Genomic DNA, 16088 nt, shown 5'->3' on the forward strand with positions numbered 1-16088 from the left:
TCCTACGTCCCATGCTACCGATTATTTTCATTTCCTTCCCATCTCCCTTATGCCTACCACCACAATGTAGTCGGTATCTTTTCAGGGCCTTGACAAAAGACAGCTAATTTGGTAGTTATTTCGCCAGTTCTAATCCGTACCTAATCTGAAGCTACATATATGCTGACTGGACAGCCAATACACTAAATGCAGTTTGGCCAAAGCAAACTGCCAACCAGGAAGAACACGTGCTCATTCTCCTTGCCTTTTTTTGTTCCATCCAGAACACAGAAAGTTCCTTCACTGGATGCGTTAACAGAGTCTCATCTCTCAACTCGGCCACTGCACTTCATGACTTATGGGAACTCACTGTCTCTGAGAACTCTAGTCATTGCATCATTTCAACCAAATCTATCAACAGACTCAAAAGTTATAAAGGGACAGATGAAGTCAGCGTTTGTATTAAGCCTCGCTTCTTGAAAACAGGCAAAAAAGCCCTCTCTAGAAACCTATACCAAGACATAAAATAACCTAACAAAAGCCAGTCTGTAACTGGAGGAATTACATTAAGACATAGCTAAATCTGCAGCTACAGAGAGAAAGAGAACAAAACAAGTGAGCCACTCCACCTTTCATGCTCTCGGTACAGCACGCACAAACACCACAGACAGATAAACATATGCTGTCCCAAAAGAAAGTGTTGGCTAAACGGCTCCAATCATTCAGCTACAGGCACCATGAACAGAATATACATACAGAGATGTTTAAGAACAGCTATTTTCCCAAACCCTGGTCTTTATGCAATCTACCTCATGGCTGAAGGTGAAAAATCACATACGGTTATACGTTATTATCACTTCCCAAAGTAAGATACATTTCCACATACAATTTGAAACTCATGGTCTTTACATCCAGAATTGAATGATGGTGGTTGCGATTCTGCTACAGCAGACTTGCAGCTACAGCTACTTGCTCCCTTCCGTATATCTGAAAGAACCACCTACCTTACAACAGTGCTAAATGTTCATTTCTACAGTTATTCCTTTCAATGTTGTTTGCCTGCATGTTCAAATCTGCTACGTAATGCCTATTGTCAGTTTTCCTATCTGCTGCTGCCACAGAAATTGTTACAGGGAGGCTGATTTTTGAGCTCACGTGCCTGTTTCAAAAGTTTAATCTTTGTCTAGGTACTGAAATACCAACACAGGAACATAACAAGTATGTATATTTAAATATCTACACTAGTATCTTTGAGACAGATATCAGCTTTAATATCCATATTCCTCATCTCAGAGATACAGAGTCAATTCCCACCCAGCAATGCATGTCCTTAATATTGCCACCCACAGGAAACCATAGTTATCCTTAGTGCTATTTTAATAATTCTACTCTTCTAGGCAAATTCTCACAGAAGAGAGTAAAAGCTAGACAGACTAACTAACAAGACTGCCAGGTACCAAACACCTTAAAGAGATGTCCATTACCAGCCAATTTCTGAAAAAAAAAAATGGTTTTCTATCGACAGCATTGAGATCGAGAATTCTAGTGTTTTTGCAGCACCCTTCTCCCTACCTCCATTTCTGCCAGTCCCCAAATGGACTACGTACAATGCAGAACTGTCCCATTTTTCCAAAACTAAAAGTAAAATGCCAGAAGACACTTTCCTTGCAACACTTGAAATGGCCTGAAGACACCAGTATGTTCACAACTGTAATTCCATAGATATCAGGGTCCTGAACAAACTGATCCATCTTTCTAAACAAAGAAAAAAAAAAAAGACTTGAGAAACACATTCAAGTCCTGAGAAATCCTGTAGGACTTAACATTTTTTTTTAAAACGACTTACTAACAATAAAAAGAGGGAACAAAATTACGCCAAATACAGCTTAGATTAGCTTTATCTATGTCAATTACATTATATTTTATGATATTGTATTCAAATTTTTAAAGGAACATGAGAAAGCTGAAGCGTACAAGTAAGACTTCTATTTCACCAATCAGACTATAACAATCTTTTCTCGTTCCTGTTCTCTCTTTTCTTAGGGGGGTGGCAGGGGAGGGAAAAGAGAGAAGGAAGCAGAACCGACAGGCCTGCATAATAATCTGACCTAATATCATAACCCACTTGTTTTTAATCATCTAATTAACTCAGTTCGTCAAAAAAAAAAAAAGTAAAAAAAATAAAATAAAATAAAATAAAATAAGAAATCCAGAAATGAAATAATGGTTTGTAAGCTTAGCCAAGGCAGGAAAAGGGAAGTTGCGGTTAATTTTCTGATCCGTCATTTATAGGACCTGTACTGCTCACATAAGAGTACTTCCTGAAGCAAACTAGAAAGCAAAATGATAAGCTCATATAAGGGTAGGGGAAACGGCAACAAAACCCCACAGACTTTAGATCCTTAATGGTAGTAATTATTTGATTTCCTAGTAGAGTGTAACTTGTTTCAAAAAATTAAAAAAAAAAAGCTTTACACAAAATACCCTGACAGCGTTCTTTGTTCATTTGATTAAACCACAGTTTAAGAAATTTGGTGTTAATATTACTCTTTGCAGAAATGTCTCCCAGTTTCTTCATAAGGTCCTTATTTTTAAAATAACTCAACTAGTTCTGTTTCTTTAATTGGGTAAGTTAGTAAGCAACGCAACTAAGATCCTTTCTTAATCCACACTGCATAGCGCAGACAAATTCTTTGGATGTTCAACTTACGGCCACTGTAAGCAGATATCCAGTATGATTTAACCTTCATATTTTTCAAATGTCAATGGCCTAAAGCTGTGACTTGCAATACTCATGCATAACTATCATAACTTCATAAGAATCTATTTACCTCCATTTAACATCATGGAATTGAGATATTCTCTTTTATGAAGTAATTTTCACAGAGCTCCCTGAAAAATAAAGTTTCAGAGAAGGTACTCAACTAGCAGGAGGAGCCAGGAATAATTTAAACCCCCAAATCTGTGAAGAATTACGGTCCATTTATATATTGACTATACTTTCAAGACTTGCTTGAATACATTACTTACTACGTGTTCCCAAGTTGCAACTAACCTTTAACACTTTCTTAATTGCGTAGAGCGTAAGTAGCTAAGTAACAGTCTCTAGCAACCTCCACTTGTCTTCTAACATGCCTACTCTTCCTATCGCATAGCATCCTAGCAACTCATGGAAAAAGGCCAGTGAACTAGCTTCTCAGAATTTAGGTGCGTTTTCCAGGAGAGATCCTCCAAAGTTGGTATGTGTAAACTGTTAATTCTGCAGAAACAACAAATCTTTATATTCTATCATGCTAGATCAAAAGATGTCTTCCAGCAAGTCATTCTATTACACATGGCCTATATTTTTTTACTCCTTCACTGTCATGGGGTTTGGTCTGAGGAACTTTTTTGTAACAGCTTTCGGATTTTGTACAACTGTAGTGAGAATGAGAACACAGCATACTTCATTAAATGCAATACAAGAATCACTCTTACTGAACATTACAGACAGAAAATACAAACAACTTTGAACTGTTCACAACTAGAGGGCTCTATGTAGTTGCACTATCAGCACCTATCTATCAATCAACTTCAAGGGGCACCAGTAGCTTACTAAGCTACTAAAAAAAAAAAAAAAAAGGGGCAGTTCAGTAGAACAAGAAATAAAAGTATTAGAAGAAAACCCAAACTACAAGCACTAGCAATCTGAGCAAGGATACCAAGCACAACCCTTTGTCAAGTTTCATTACTTTAGTAAACTCTGACTATTCTAGAAATGACAATTCTAAAAATAGTCATTAAATGTCTAGATGGATTTCGGATGCTGCTCATCTTTAAAATAGGGGGAGAAAAAAGGTGACACCATAGGATAGCATACCTGATAGATAAAGATGAGACAAACCCCAAGAGAGAGAGTATCTCCACATGGAGAACTTACCAAAATAGTCTGGTTAACTTTCCTCTAGTACTCATTTATGAAAGCATCCAGCTCATTTTGTTTTCATACAGTAAGGACTAGAAAAACTCATGCAGGAAATTCTTAACTGATAACTGGTACTGCTGTTTCCTTTTCTGTCTCCTTATACTAAACCATTCCTCACTTCACTTACACAGTGTATTTCTTGAGTTCTTCTAAGGTTCCTTGTTGCTGACAGCTGTTCTGACCACCTCAACTTCTCCAATGACTGACTTTTTGCCCCTGTCCATGGGCTACACGTCTATAAAATATAACATTTTATTTTACGTTAGCAGATATTGTGAGCCTCAGACGTTTGAAACAATATTTGAGAGATTAAAGGTAGAAAGTACATTTCATAAGCTCTCAAAACCAACCTGAAATATATGATATGGTATCTTACATTACAAAAGACACAAAGGAACAGCTATTTTGTTCAACTAACTTAAAATGTTAAAATATTATCCCTACAGTAAGTCACATACATCTTTTAAGTACGTTTTGGAGGGGAAAAAAACAAAAACAAAACAACAAAAGAAATGCTCTTCACAAGTGTTTATATAATTAGATTTTTCAAAATTAACTTGTTGCCTTTATTAGTACACTTGACAGTTGTGAAAGATAATTAGCAAGGAAAGTTTACAGAATCAATTTCACTCATTTACATTTTTCTTTTAGCAACACAGACCATTCAGAATTAAAATAGTCACTTAACTAGCATAGAGAAATGGTGTACTAAGGCAATCAGTTTTCCGGTATCTAGTCTGCATAAGTTTGTTTGTTTGTTTTTAAAAAAAGCTGAATAACACTGCGTAGTTCTTCTGGAAAGAGTAATTCTCCCAGCCACCCCATTTGCTTATGTTCTTTCACCTTCAGAACTGCATGTTAGCTTTTGACTTGCAGGCTGTATGTAGATAGATTTGCTGTGACACAGAGATGAGGCAGTTACATGCATTCCAATGCCGGAAAAAGCAGGCAGTTCTATTCAGCTTCACCTGTGGGGTTTTTTTGTTTTTTTTTTTTTCTTCCTCCTTCCCTCCGGTATCTTTCACTTCAAAGTTGCAATCAGTAACGTGTCCATCCATATCTGTAGTAAGCACAGCTATGTAAAGTAACAGTTATTCCAGATGTAGGCTCATTTCTTTTTCTTCCCTTTGCCTTTTTTGCCTCCTTCTCCTTGCTGGAGACTTTGCTCGCTACCTCCCATTTTTTGTGTTCTTGTCTTCAGTTTGGGAATGGTTTCTGCAGCATACAGCATCACTGATTTACCTAAAAATAAAGAGAGAGAAAGAGAGAGAGAGAGAGAGAGAGAGAAAGAACTCACAAAGTTAAGAACATTCACAGCGTTTTGAAAGTTAGAATCTTCAGCCCCGGCTCAGTTTTTTGTTAAAACAGATACAAAATGCAGAGTTGTTCTTACTTTCCCCATGTAGCTGGAAGTTTGTGCAAAGCTTTAATCAGATTTTTAAGCCCAGGACTAATGAAGTGTCACAGCTCATTAGAGCCTTGTCATTATTTACACCAGATTATGATCTCTCTTGCATAGCCATCAAGACTGAAGTATCCCCTCTTGGATTACCTGTATCAGAGCGGCACATGACCTGACAGTCTCCAAAGCATCGACACCCTTCCTACGACTCTCTCCCCCCTCACTTTCCAATGGCCAAAAATTGTTGGCACAGAATAACCAGGCAACAAGTGCAAGCATCTTTAGAAAGACACTAGCTCATCTTGCATGGGCAAGTAATTTATGGAACTTTCAGGGACCCTCCCACTTTATTTTTAATTTATGTAAACGGTGAAGAGAAAATAAATACACACTCAATATTGTGTTTTATCAGTTTGCCATCTGTACCAATGCTTAACTGATGCATATAACCTACGAAAAAGGTGGAATTTAGCCATTTTAATACAAACTCCTGTTTTGAAAAATGATCCTCCACAAAACAAAAAATCAAAACTGAACTGTTGTTTTGTTCAATACAGCACTCTTGCAACTTTCCTCCAAATCCTTTTCAGTTCAAGCCCTGAAAAAAGGCAAGATCAAAGACAACAGCACTTTACAAACTCCACTCACTTGCTTTATTTGGTTGACTTTAAAAGGTGAATTTATTTGATGTTAAGTTCTAAAATTTGTATTAGTAAAAACCATTAAACAAGCTGATAATATAAGACAAACAAAGCCTTCCTGTTTGTTAGTAACAGTTAAAGCATCTAACCCAGATGCTCTACTCACGTGTTGGAAACTGAGGTAAACACGGGTTGCCATCTTCTTGTTTGAGTTGAATTCGTACTCTACCCCTGTACTGCACATCACGGTTCCACTCTCTAGGATACATCTTATTTTTCTGTCATATGAAAGGATAAACTTATTTTACTAGGAATATGAAGTACGGGAATGATTTTCTGTGCAAGCTATCCAAATCACAGCAGCCTGCATGGAATTCTTTTGAGCAGATCAAACCCAGAGCCACAACTCTGCAGTATCATCCATCAGTTAGCCAGTGCAATAACACCCAAAGTCATAGTTTAACTTTTCCAGAAGCACTGCTGCAACCGGTTCATTGAATAACTTGCTACAGGGTCCACTGTACTACTCCATCAGTCTGGATCACAGCGACACGCGTTTTGTTTCCTCTCCATGGCCATGAACCCTTCTGGAACATCTTGGGACAATACATGAATGGGTCAGACGTCGAGGCCCGCTGACTTCAGATAACTCATATCTTTTATTTTCGTTAAAATAACATTACAGGCTTCTTCCTTGTACTGGCTATTTTACAGGCTAGTGTGCAATAACAGGAATATATTAGTCGTCTTGTGAAAAGCCAAGTGATTTTGTACAGACCTTGGATGCCAGTCATTAAACTCTTTGATGAGGATCTAATTTCTTTAACAAAATGCAATAGATGATTAATTCTAAAAAGAATAAATGGCGAAAAAAGTTCCCTTTTAGAAACTCAAGCTCATTCCCTATGGGGAAAAAAAAAGGTGAACAAGTTAAACTATCTAAAGACCACGGGAGTACTGAGATGATTACTACGGTACTGAAAACTAAAATTCTTTGGCTAAACCATGACTTCCACAAAGGTTTCAAAGGACCCTGAAGATTTCATACAGCAGAATCCTATTCCTATAGGACATTATTTCCAAAAATTAATCATCTTTCATTAGAAGTGAGCTACTTTTTAATATTTAATTTGTATAGCTCCAGGTTGCAAAATGAGTTTTTATTCTGGCCCTTTTCCATTAGAAACTTTCAAGCATCTAGTATAGTCTTCTCAGAAGGATATATATACCTACACACTTATAAAATATATACATATATTTTACAGTTAGCTTTTTTATAAGGTAAAAACATCATTATCTCCGAGATATGTGATTCTTGCCTTGCATATAGTTTTCCAATATCTGCTTAAGCATGATGTTCAGTTATTGCTCAAAGAAAAGAAGCATCTTGGCTGACAACCAAAGTTTTTCCATTACAATTTGTCCTCGCTTGTAAGAAAAGACATAACGAAAGAAAACCTAAGACCCATACCAAGTTATTTTTATTACCTCTACAAGCACGTTGAATCCAACTGCTGCACACACATCTTGGATTTCTGTAGATGTTGGATTTTCAACAGCCTATTGAAACAACAGTTTTTTATTACAGTTATTTTTAATTGATGAATTACCTAAACAGGGACCCGTTAGGCCCCTCGGCAACTGCTGCCGCTGCTACCCCAGCGCCCTGCGCTGGCGTGGCCGCTCACCCCCGGCTGCCGCCCCAGCGGACCCCCCACCCTCAGCCCGCTTCAACCAAACGGGTTAGAGGTTTCCTACCCTACACTTTGCAACTAGAAAAATACCGTGAGGGAGGGAGGGAGAGGATCACGACTACTTCCGGATACACTAAAAGCAACAACTACTAAATCTATGTACCATGTGCATAGGGACAAAGCACAGAATACGGGTGACATTAAGACAAGTTAGATCACCAGTCACACAGACTTTAGCCTACTACTGCTGTCTGCATCACTTCTAAATTCAGCAAGTTCTGCCGTAGATTATCAAGCATATTAGTTTTCAGTACTTCATCTTCCTGCCAAAGGGGCTGCTCATGTGAAAGCAGAGACTTAAACCCAGCGCTCTTCTAACAAGTCCACATGCTGACAGTAAGTTATCTTCAAATACATTGTAACTTCCAGTTCTCAGCCTATTTGCTGAGAAGGACAGGGAAGATAACAGCTTTGTCTGAGACTTGGTTTTATTTTCCAACTCCCTATGTACTACCACAAAGCAAAACATTGTATTTCTCCCACAAATTACTTTGTCTATAGGTATCCTTCTTCCTTCTGCTATTGTCTTCTTGTTATTTAAATAAGCTGGATAAATGCAGATGAATCTAGAAGACAAAACATTGCAAGATTAAGTAAGTAATATCAGCTCCTTAAATTGTTTGCGCGACGGTAAAATGAAAATAAGAAAGTCCATTTCTATAACACACGAGTTCCCAATTCCCCACAGCAGTTTAGAACAGCCACTTATTTTTCCTTGGCTAACTAGCAAGACATTGCAAAATCCCATTCTCAGTTATTTAAGGGACTATCACCAGTTGGCTGAAACCTTATTTGCAAGAAATCAGTTTCAGGAGCAAAACGCGGACAAAGGAAGGGGCCACCTCCTAGGCTTTTGAGAGCAAAGGAGGTTGAAAGAGCATGTTTTGACCCATAGCATCTCAAAAGCTAAAATCTAATATACCCATTTCCTTGAAAGATTGTAGTACCCTTATTGCTGATCGATTTCAAGTTCTCGATAAAAGCATTTTAATCATGGATTCGTTTTTCCCTATTCCCACAAAGAACTACCCAAATTTAGACAAGTTACAAAGCCTTTGAAAAACTACGCTTAGAGACTTGATAGCGCTAAGATCTTTCAAAAAGTTCAACCTTTGTCAAGCATATATAAGGACAAGAGTGACAGAAACTCACTCTTCTCATCAGGCAAAAATACTAGCAGAGCAGAAACTAAGGAAGCGATCAATTATATGGAGCAGATTAGTATTCAATGAGCTGGAGATGGACGAGGAGTCACTGATGCGGATTAAAAGGAAACACCTCTGAAAGAAAGCCTGCCTTGCTGAAAAAGTCTGCCTCAAGAAAATACCTCTTGCTGATCCTGAAGTTAGCTTCAGTCATCTCAACTCTCATTACTCTTCTACTCTCAAATACCTTTCCACAGATATTTTCCTCTATTAGTTACAATCCTCTTTACAGACCAGTTACCCCATTTTTACATAAGTGGTAGAGATCTGCACAGGAAAATTCTAATCTCATTACTGACATTCACAATCATCAATACACTGCACTACCCACCATCTCCTCCTCAGTTTACCTTTTCTGAGATTTAAACGCATTACATGAAAAAAAAAATGACATGGCAGCGTAACATCATGCACGCCAGCATCAGGAAAGGCTAAATGTTCACTTCCTGCTTCGACAAATAAGTGAGTTATAACAATCTCCCCCATACCACCCTTGAACAAGCTGAACCTTCTCTGCAACGAATCGCAGAGGTAAGGGGCACCTGTAGATTCCTCGACTTGCTGCAGAGCATGTGGACTGCACACTTGAAGGCTGCCCCTGGAAAACTGCTTTAAATTCACCACCGTGAAAATTGCTTGGGGAGACTAGGCATTTCAGCTACTCTAGATTCAATATGTGGCCGTTAACCATATTATATTTGTAACTGGTTTTTGAAGATACATAATAGAAATATTAACAACCAAACACAACTCTCTCAAGTCCTCAGCACCTCACGCAGGACACCTAGAACATTTTGTTTAGAACAAAGCAGCGCAAAGAAGCGCACAGCACCGCGCGTTACACTCCGCACCGGCGGCCCCCAAAGCAGCCCGACGGCTCGGAGGCGCGGCCGAGGCAGCGCCGGGGAAGAACACGGTGGGGGGGGGGGAAGGGGGGAAGGGTGCCTGACCCCTCGCCCCCGCTCCCCACCTGTTAGGCCCCTCGGCCACTGCTGCCGCCGCTACCCCAGCGCCCTGCGCTGACGCAGCCCCAGCGGACCCCCCACCCTCAGCCCGCTGCAACCAAACGGGTTAGAGCGGAACAGGACCGGAAGACGCAGCCCACGCTACCTCTCCTTATCAGCCGGAGACGCGGCGGCGGCCATAATAACTGGCGGCGGCGGCAGCAGCAGCAGCGTTCACCGCCGTTGCTTCCGTTGGCCCGGCCTCGTCACACCGCCCTCCCCCCTCCCCCACCAGAAATCCCGCCCCCTCCTTTCCAGCGACAAGCATTCCTGGCACCCGATTGGACGAGGTTGCTGTCTCTAAAGCGCACCAGCCTGTAGGAGGGCGCGACGTGGCTCGCGGCAGAGCGCGCGTGCGCCCCGGCTGCGCAGGCGCCGCTGCTGAGGGGGCGGGCGGGCGGGCGGGGCGGAGGCCGCCTCCCACCGCGGGGCGGAGCCGGAGCGTTGGTGGGAAACGGGAGCGGTGAGGAGCGCTCGGAAGCGGAACGCTGCGGGTCGCCTCGCCTCGGCGACTTTGTTCTTACCAACCCCAAAAGCGAAGTGAGGAAGCTTGGCAGCAGGTCAACGTTCCGGTGCGAGCGGCTTCGTTAGAAATGGCGCCCGGCTGCCAGGGTGGGCGGGAGGAGTCTGTGCGGCTTTCCGCGGGGGGCTCCCGGGGGTGGCGCTGTGCCGCAGCGCCAAAGACTCGCAAAGCACAAAAAGCTCGGCCCCTCATCTGCAAAATGCTCCTTCCCTGCCACTTCCTGGAAAAGCCAGCGCTGTTGAAAAGTTGGGGAGTGCGGTGTGGCGGTGTGAGACTAACTGACACAACCAAAACGTTGATAAGAACAGGAAACGTTATCAAAGATTGTTTCAGGGCCAGAACTGTGGCTCGTGCAGCGCAGGTACCCAAGGGCATGACAAGCGATCCAGGTCTTTGAAGCCAGGAACTTTTTGGTCAATGTTTTAAATGTTATGTGAGGATGATCCAGTACTAAGAAATCCTCGCGATAACTTGCCAGCATTTCAGGACCCTTCAGTTACACCAAATGAACTGTTCTGCACGTACGAAATTTCCAGAGACTGTATCAAGGGTGACGTTCAAAGAGCAAACTTAAGTTTCAGTTCAAGCTGACAAAATGACTGCTATGTTTTGTAACTCATTGATAGTAACAATGTTGCACTGTCTGTTAGTGATGTTTCTGTTGACTACTTTGTGCAGTCTCAGTAGTGAAAGACCACCCGGATTTGCTGTTTGGCAACAGCAAATCGACTCTGTCCTTCAGGAACATGAAGCGCACAAACTTGCTGCTGGTAGGACAGTGCAGCAGCGATGGGCAGACTGAATGGAGTACAAGCCCTAATGGAAGATGAATTCCACAGGGTACATTTTGTGCATTGTTACAGTCACTAATTAAACCTTTTCACGCAGCAGCTATGCTCCAGGACACACAAAGAACAAAGTATTTTTGCACGTTTTTCTGCACCTTTTTTCCTGCTTCAGTAAAGCATGTGGCTGTCCAAGATGAAGAACTGAATAGGAGGATGCTGAGATCCAGTGCAACACAATGGAACTTCCAGGGAAGGACTGTAAGGACAGTTCATGAAAACTTAGAAGAGTTGAGAGTTGTGGAGAAGCTTCAGGAAGAATCAAGGTGGCACCCAAACATGAGTTATTTGGGCTATTGATTCTTTTGAATGGTGGGAAGTTTTGTTGTCTTTTTTCTTTCCATCTTTGGTCTCATTATGCCAGAAGTGAATATACTGTTCAAACTACTACGGAAGTGAAATACAACTGAGTGGTCTCTGCAATAGCAGCTTTCAAAAATGTGATTGTAACTATATGGGAGGAGGCCAAAGCTTTGGCAGCCCTTTAGAAAGATAAAAAGCTGACAACAAAAAGAAAAGTTACACAAACTGAGCTGAGTCAAGTTGTGAAGGAAGCTTTTGATCCAATAGCTGTCCATGCTGAAGACCGATCGATTTTTCAGAGGGTGATCCCTGGTTACTTCAGGCTGCCTGATGTGGAGTTCTTTAAAAAATATATATGTTATTTTCCTGAAGGGAGATAAGATCGACAGCAATCGACTGTTTTCTGTTTTCAGACCAAAAAAAAAAAAGAAAAATAAAAAAGACGCAGCTTGGTATTTTCTGCTGATGCATAGCAGTAAAAGTGGTGTAAAATTCACTACCTCACTGTTTTACAAAACAATATAGAAGAAATTTTCAGTTAAATGATGAACTCCTTTCAAATAGAATCATGAGACCTATCAGAACATCAGAACTGAAAAAAGATGTTCTTGACACTGAAATGTGTGCAAAACCTACCTGAGGAACATGAAAAGCAAGAATAATTGGATGCTTTAGCAGTGCTGTTGATAGAGAACAACCTAGTGAAGCCAAGGAGCATTTTGCAAGGCTGAAGAACAGACAGGCACAGTCTTTTTGCGTGATGCTGTGAGACACTGAAGAAAAACATACCTCTCTAAGAGGTAATTATTAAAACTAATTATGTATTTAAACATATGGCCTTTTTTTGTTAATATATAACAACAAAACATTCTCATCTTAGGATTAGCTTGATAAAGAATTACCAGCGTGGTTTAGTACCACATTGTTCTTTCAAGTCTTTGTTGCATACACACACACATGTCTATTAAGAGACTTCTATTGAGATCCCCACCAACTAATAAGTGTTAGAAGTACCACTGCCTTGGGAGCTGTTGTCCAACTTGTCAGTGCTTAGCCTGTGCCTCAGTCAGGGTGGCAGAAGCAGGTTCTGCCAGCTGCTGTGACCACCGTTCAGCAAAACAGGCAGAAGGGGAGGGAAAGAGGGAGGTGGGCAGGTCAACACCATTTGCTCCTCCACTGCCTACATGCATGCTGCATGGCAGTGCGACCCTGCAGTGCCAGCGTCGTGTTTCCCTAACAGCAGGCTGTGGGCTGTCCCTTGCGCTCAGGGAGAAGGTGGTCCTTGTAGTTACGGAAGCCTGCAGCAATTGTTTACGGCATTTAACATTGACTGTACATACAATATAAGCTGTGGACAGACTAGATTTCATTATATTCACTGTGTCCCAGTACCAATATCTAATATGCAGGGCATACTCATGGTCTGATCTTTAGATGAAACATATTCATCACTAAAGCATGTTATGCATCAGGCTCATTGCAGTTTATTTTTGTTCTTCAGATAACAATACGTCTAACCTGGGACACACGGTCTTGAATCCCCCAAAAGGGTATAAAGCTAGATCTGAAAAACAATGCTCTAGCAGTGTTTAAATAAAAGAACTACCTAGTGCTTTTAGGGAAGAAAAAAAAAAGAATTATTTGTTATTGTCACAGTTTCAAATACAATTAATAAAAATTAGGCTAAAACTTAATGAACAAATACTAAAAGTTGTTTCTCCATTGTGCCATTCTTTTTTCTTAGATTTTCACAATGTTTCTAGTATCTCCGTTACTTTGTAGACCACTCTTTGGTGCATAATGGACTGCTATTAGACAATAGATTGAGAAGCACTGCTGTGACGTTACATTAAAAATGGCAGCAAACACAGCTGCAACTGGTGAGTGGCCCAATACTATTATTGCATATTAAGTTTGCTCTCAGTCTGCCCACTTAGTTTAGGATCCTGAGAAAGCTTTTATATGTTTGTTTGTTCAATGTTGTTATATTTGATAACTGCGTGCTATTTTTTCCTTTGTTTGAATTCATATAGTTTAAAAGCAACATATATAGATTAATGATTTCTCTTTTAATATAATATGTAAGCTTATTTCTGCATAGCACAGAAGCTACATAGCCAATGACATAAAGGATTTTTCACATCTATTTCAGATGGAAAAAATTATAAACAATTATTGGAAATTGCGTTTGCAGAGTTACAGATTGAATTATGCAGCATACCTAGCTGACAACAAGGGAAGCATGTCTTCTTTTCTGTAGATCCTATTATTTTATACCAATCTCATGTCTTGGTGCTAGAATTCACATTATCTTGAAACTAACATGCCTAAAATGAAGCATTAGGTACAAACATGCCAGTTTAATCCCCACCATCATTATAGAATGAGCTCATTGGGTATATGGCATCCAGCCACTACGTTCGTTCTAGTGTCACAAGGAATTTATTTTAAAGTTGAATTCTGCATATTTCCAGCCTGAAGAATTCAGAGGCATAAGTAGGTCACAAAACACACTAACTCAGGCATGTAACAGGCACGTGCGCTCTCCAAATATCTATTGTCCCTGACATCAGAAATTCAGTAATTAAGCTATAAAGTTCAAAACCTGACAGCTCTTAAACATTTAAAGCAATGTGAAGATAAGGTGTAATTGCTCTTGAGGATAGGTCGCATGTATGTCTGAAGCAAAATTTCACAATTCCAAATAATGCTTTTGTTTAATACCAGAGATTACCAGAGATACTGGTCTCTGAAAGCTGTGTATGACTTCATGAAGTTATTCTGTTTGTCACAACTATGCAGTGGAAATGGAAATGGCATGCAATTAACATTGCACTACATGCATTTCAAACAGAATTCTGTCATAGCACACACCACAGCAAGTAAGGTGTGCTCAGTCAAACCCTATTTTATGACTGTGAACTAACAGAAAATTATAATCAAGGGCCTGTAAAATTATGAAACAGAAATTCAGCAGGGGTTGTGATACAGGATGGCACATTTCACCTGGGATAAATCCAAATGCCCTAACTGGAAGTGGCTGCCTAAGCAAATGCATCTGGACTGAGCCAAAACAATACCTCTGTGTATCACTTGAAGTGTCACGTACAGTTATCAGCTCATTCAGACCTAGCTTAGGTGTTCAGTTTTCTCTAACCAAGTGTTACACTGTATAGTCTAAACATGCTAGAAATGCATATATAAAAAAACAGAAGGTGCAACACTGCTGTAGTGGACTGCTGATAAAAAGCAGAACAAAGAAAAGGGATGTAGGGTGAAATCTTGGTTGGTTCAATAGACATTGAAAGGAAGGGTTGAGCAGAGGAGGAATTTTCCACAGTCTTTGTAAGCAAGGATTCAAAAAATGTATTTGTAAATAAAATATAGGGAAAATGAGTGGTAAGAAAATAAACCATTTAAATGGAAACGCTTCATGAAATATGACACTAAGATGGAAGTGCAGGCAGGTGTAAACTAGGTCTGTCTGAAAGAGAACGCTGAACAGTGTAGAGAAGGAAAAAAAAAAAAGGAATGCCGTACTTCATTTAGATTCACAAAAGTGGTGTTTGCATACCATGAAACTTCACTATGCAGAATGAACTATAGCATCTTGGCATATTGCACTTTTAGAGTGCTGTGTACAACCACTTTCCCAAAAGAAGTGATTATTTTTAAATCCATGGACTACTCCAGTTCTATCTTAGTAAGCCAAAATCCTGTCTTTCAAACCTTAGGGGGTTTCTGGAGGAGCACAACCTCATGCCTGTCCTACAATTGAAGAGACAATTGCACAACTTACTCCAGTACTCAGCAGAAAAGTGCCTTCTGTTCATCTGTATGGTAGAGTCCTAGAAACAATCCTGATAGCACATGCACCCTTAAAAAGGCATAAACATCCACAAGATTTCTAAAGCCATATTGGGTTTCCTTGTTTCAATCTGCTTAAATGCTGCACCGTAACAGCAGCAGTGCCATAGCTGCCTTGAAATAGTGCTCCTGAATGCTATTCAATGCAGAACTAAAAGTCTTTTAGAATATCTTACCTAGACCCAACCCTTGACATGGAGTAATTCAGAAAATACAGCCGGTACCGTATACAGTATTTCTCCGAGATACAGGGAATAGCATGCACCGCATTGCCAATGGACTCTATCCAATCTCTATTTAGCTGGCAACAAAAAGAACTGGCAAAATGCAAATACAGAAAATAGGGATTTCTACCCATCTCTAATTCCTTGCTATTTGCAAAGAATATGTGACTGGGAAAAAAGTGTAGGTCTCAGTTTTACATCCAATTGTTTCTTGGCCTTTCTTTTTTGCCTTGTGTAACAGCTGGCAGCTGTGTAAAGTCACAACTGTGCAAAGTCAGTTTGTAAGAGCAGAAGGAACCATCAGTCATCCATACACATATGCGACACAATAATACACTATTTGCACTGAACTCACAGCTTTCATTTAAACTAGGGGA

General features: G+C 40.3%; 1 protein-coding gene across 1 annotated transcript; it reads right to left on the reverse strand.

The window, feature by feature from the left end:
• Positions 1 to 4471: 4471 nt before the first annotated feature.
• On the reverse strand, positions 4472 to 10204 carry LOC138064542 (signal recognition particle 19 kDa protein-like). Its single transcript, XM_068927558.1, has 5 exons — positions 10056 to 10204; positions 8231 to 8306; positions 7475 to 7546; positions 6153 to 6264; positions 4472 to 5185 (listed from the first exon to the last, which is right to left on the reverse strand). Exons 1-5 carry the CDS (start codon positions 10088 to 10090, stop codon positions 5052 to 5054), a joined length of 429 nt encoding a protein of 142 aa, XP_068783659.1. The 5' UTR covers positions 10091 to 10204; the 3' UTR covers positions 4472 to 5051.
• Positions 10205 to 16088: the final 5884 nt, after the last annotated feature.

This window comes from Struthio camelus, chromosome Z (assembly GCF_040807025.1).
Source record: "Struthio camelus isolate bStrCam1 chromosome Z, bStrCam1.hap1, whole genome shotgun sequence".
NCBI classification, from domain to species: domain Eukaryota; kingdom Metazoa; phylum Chordata; class Aves; order Struthioniformes; family Struthionidae; genus Struthio; species Struthio camelus.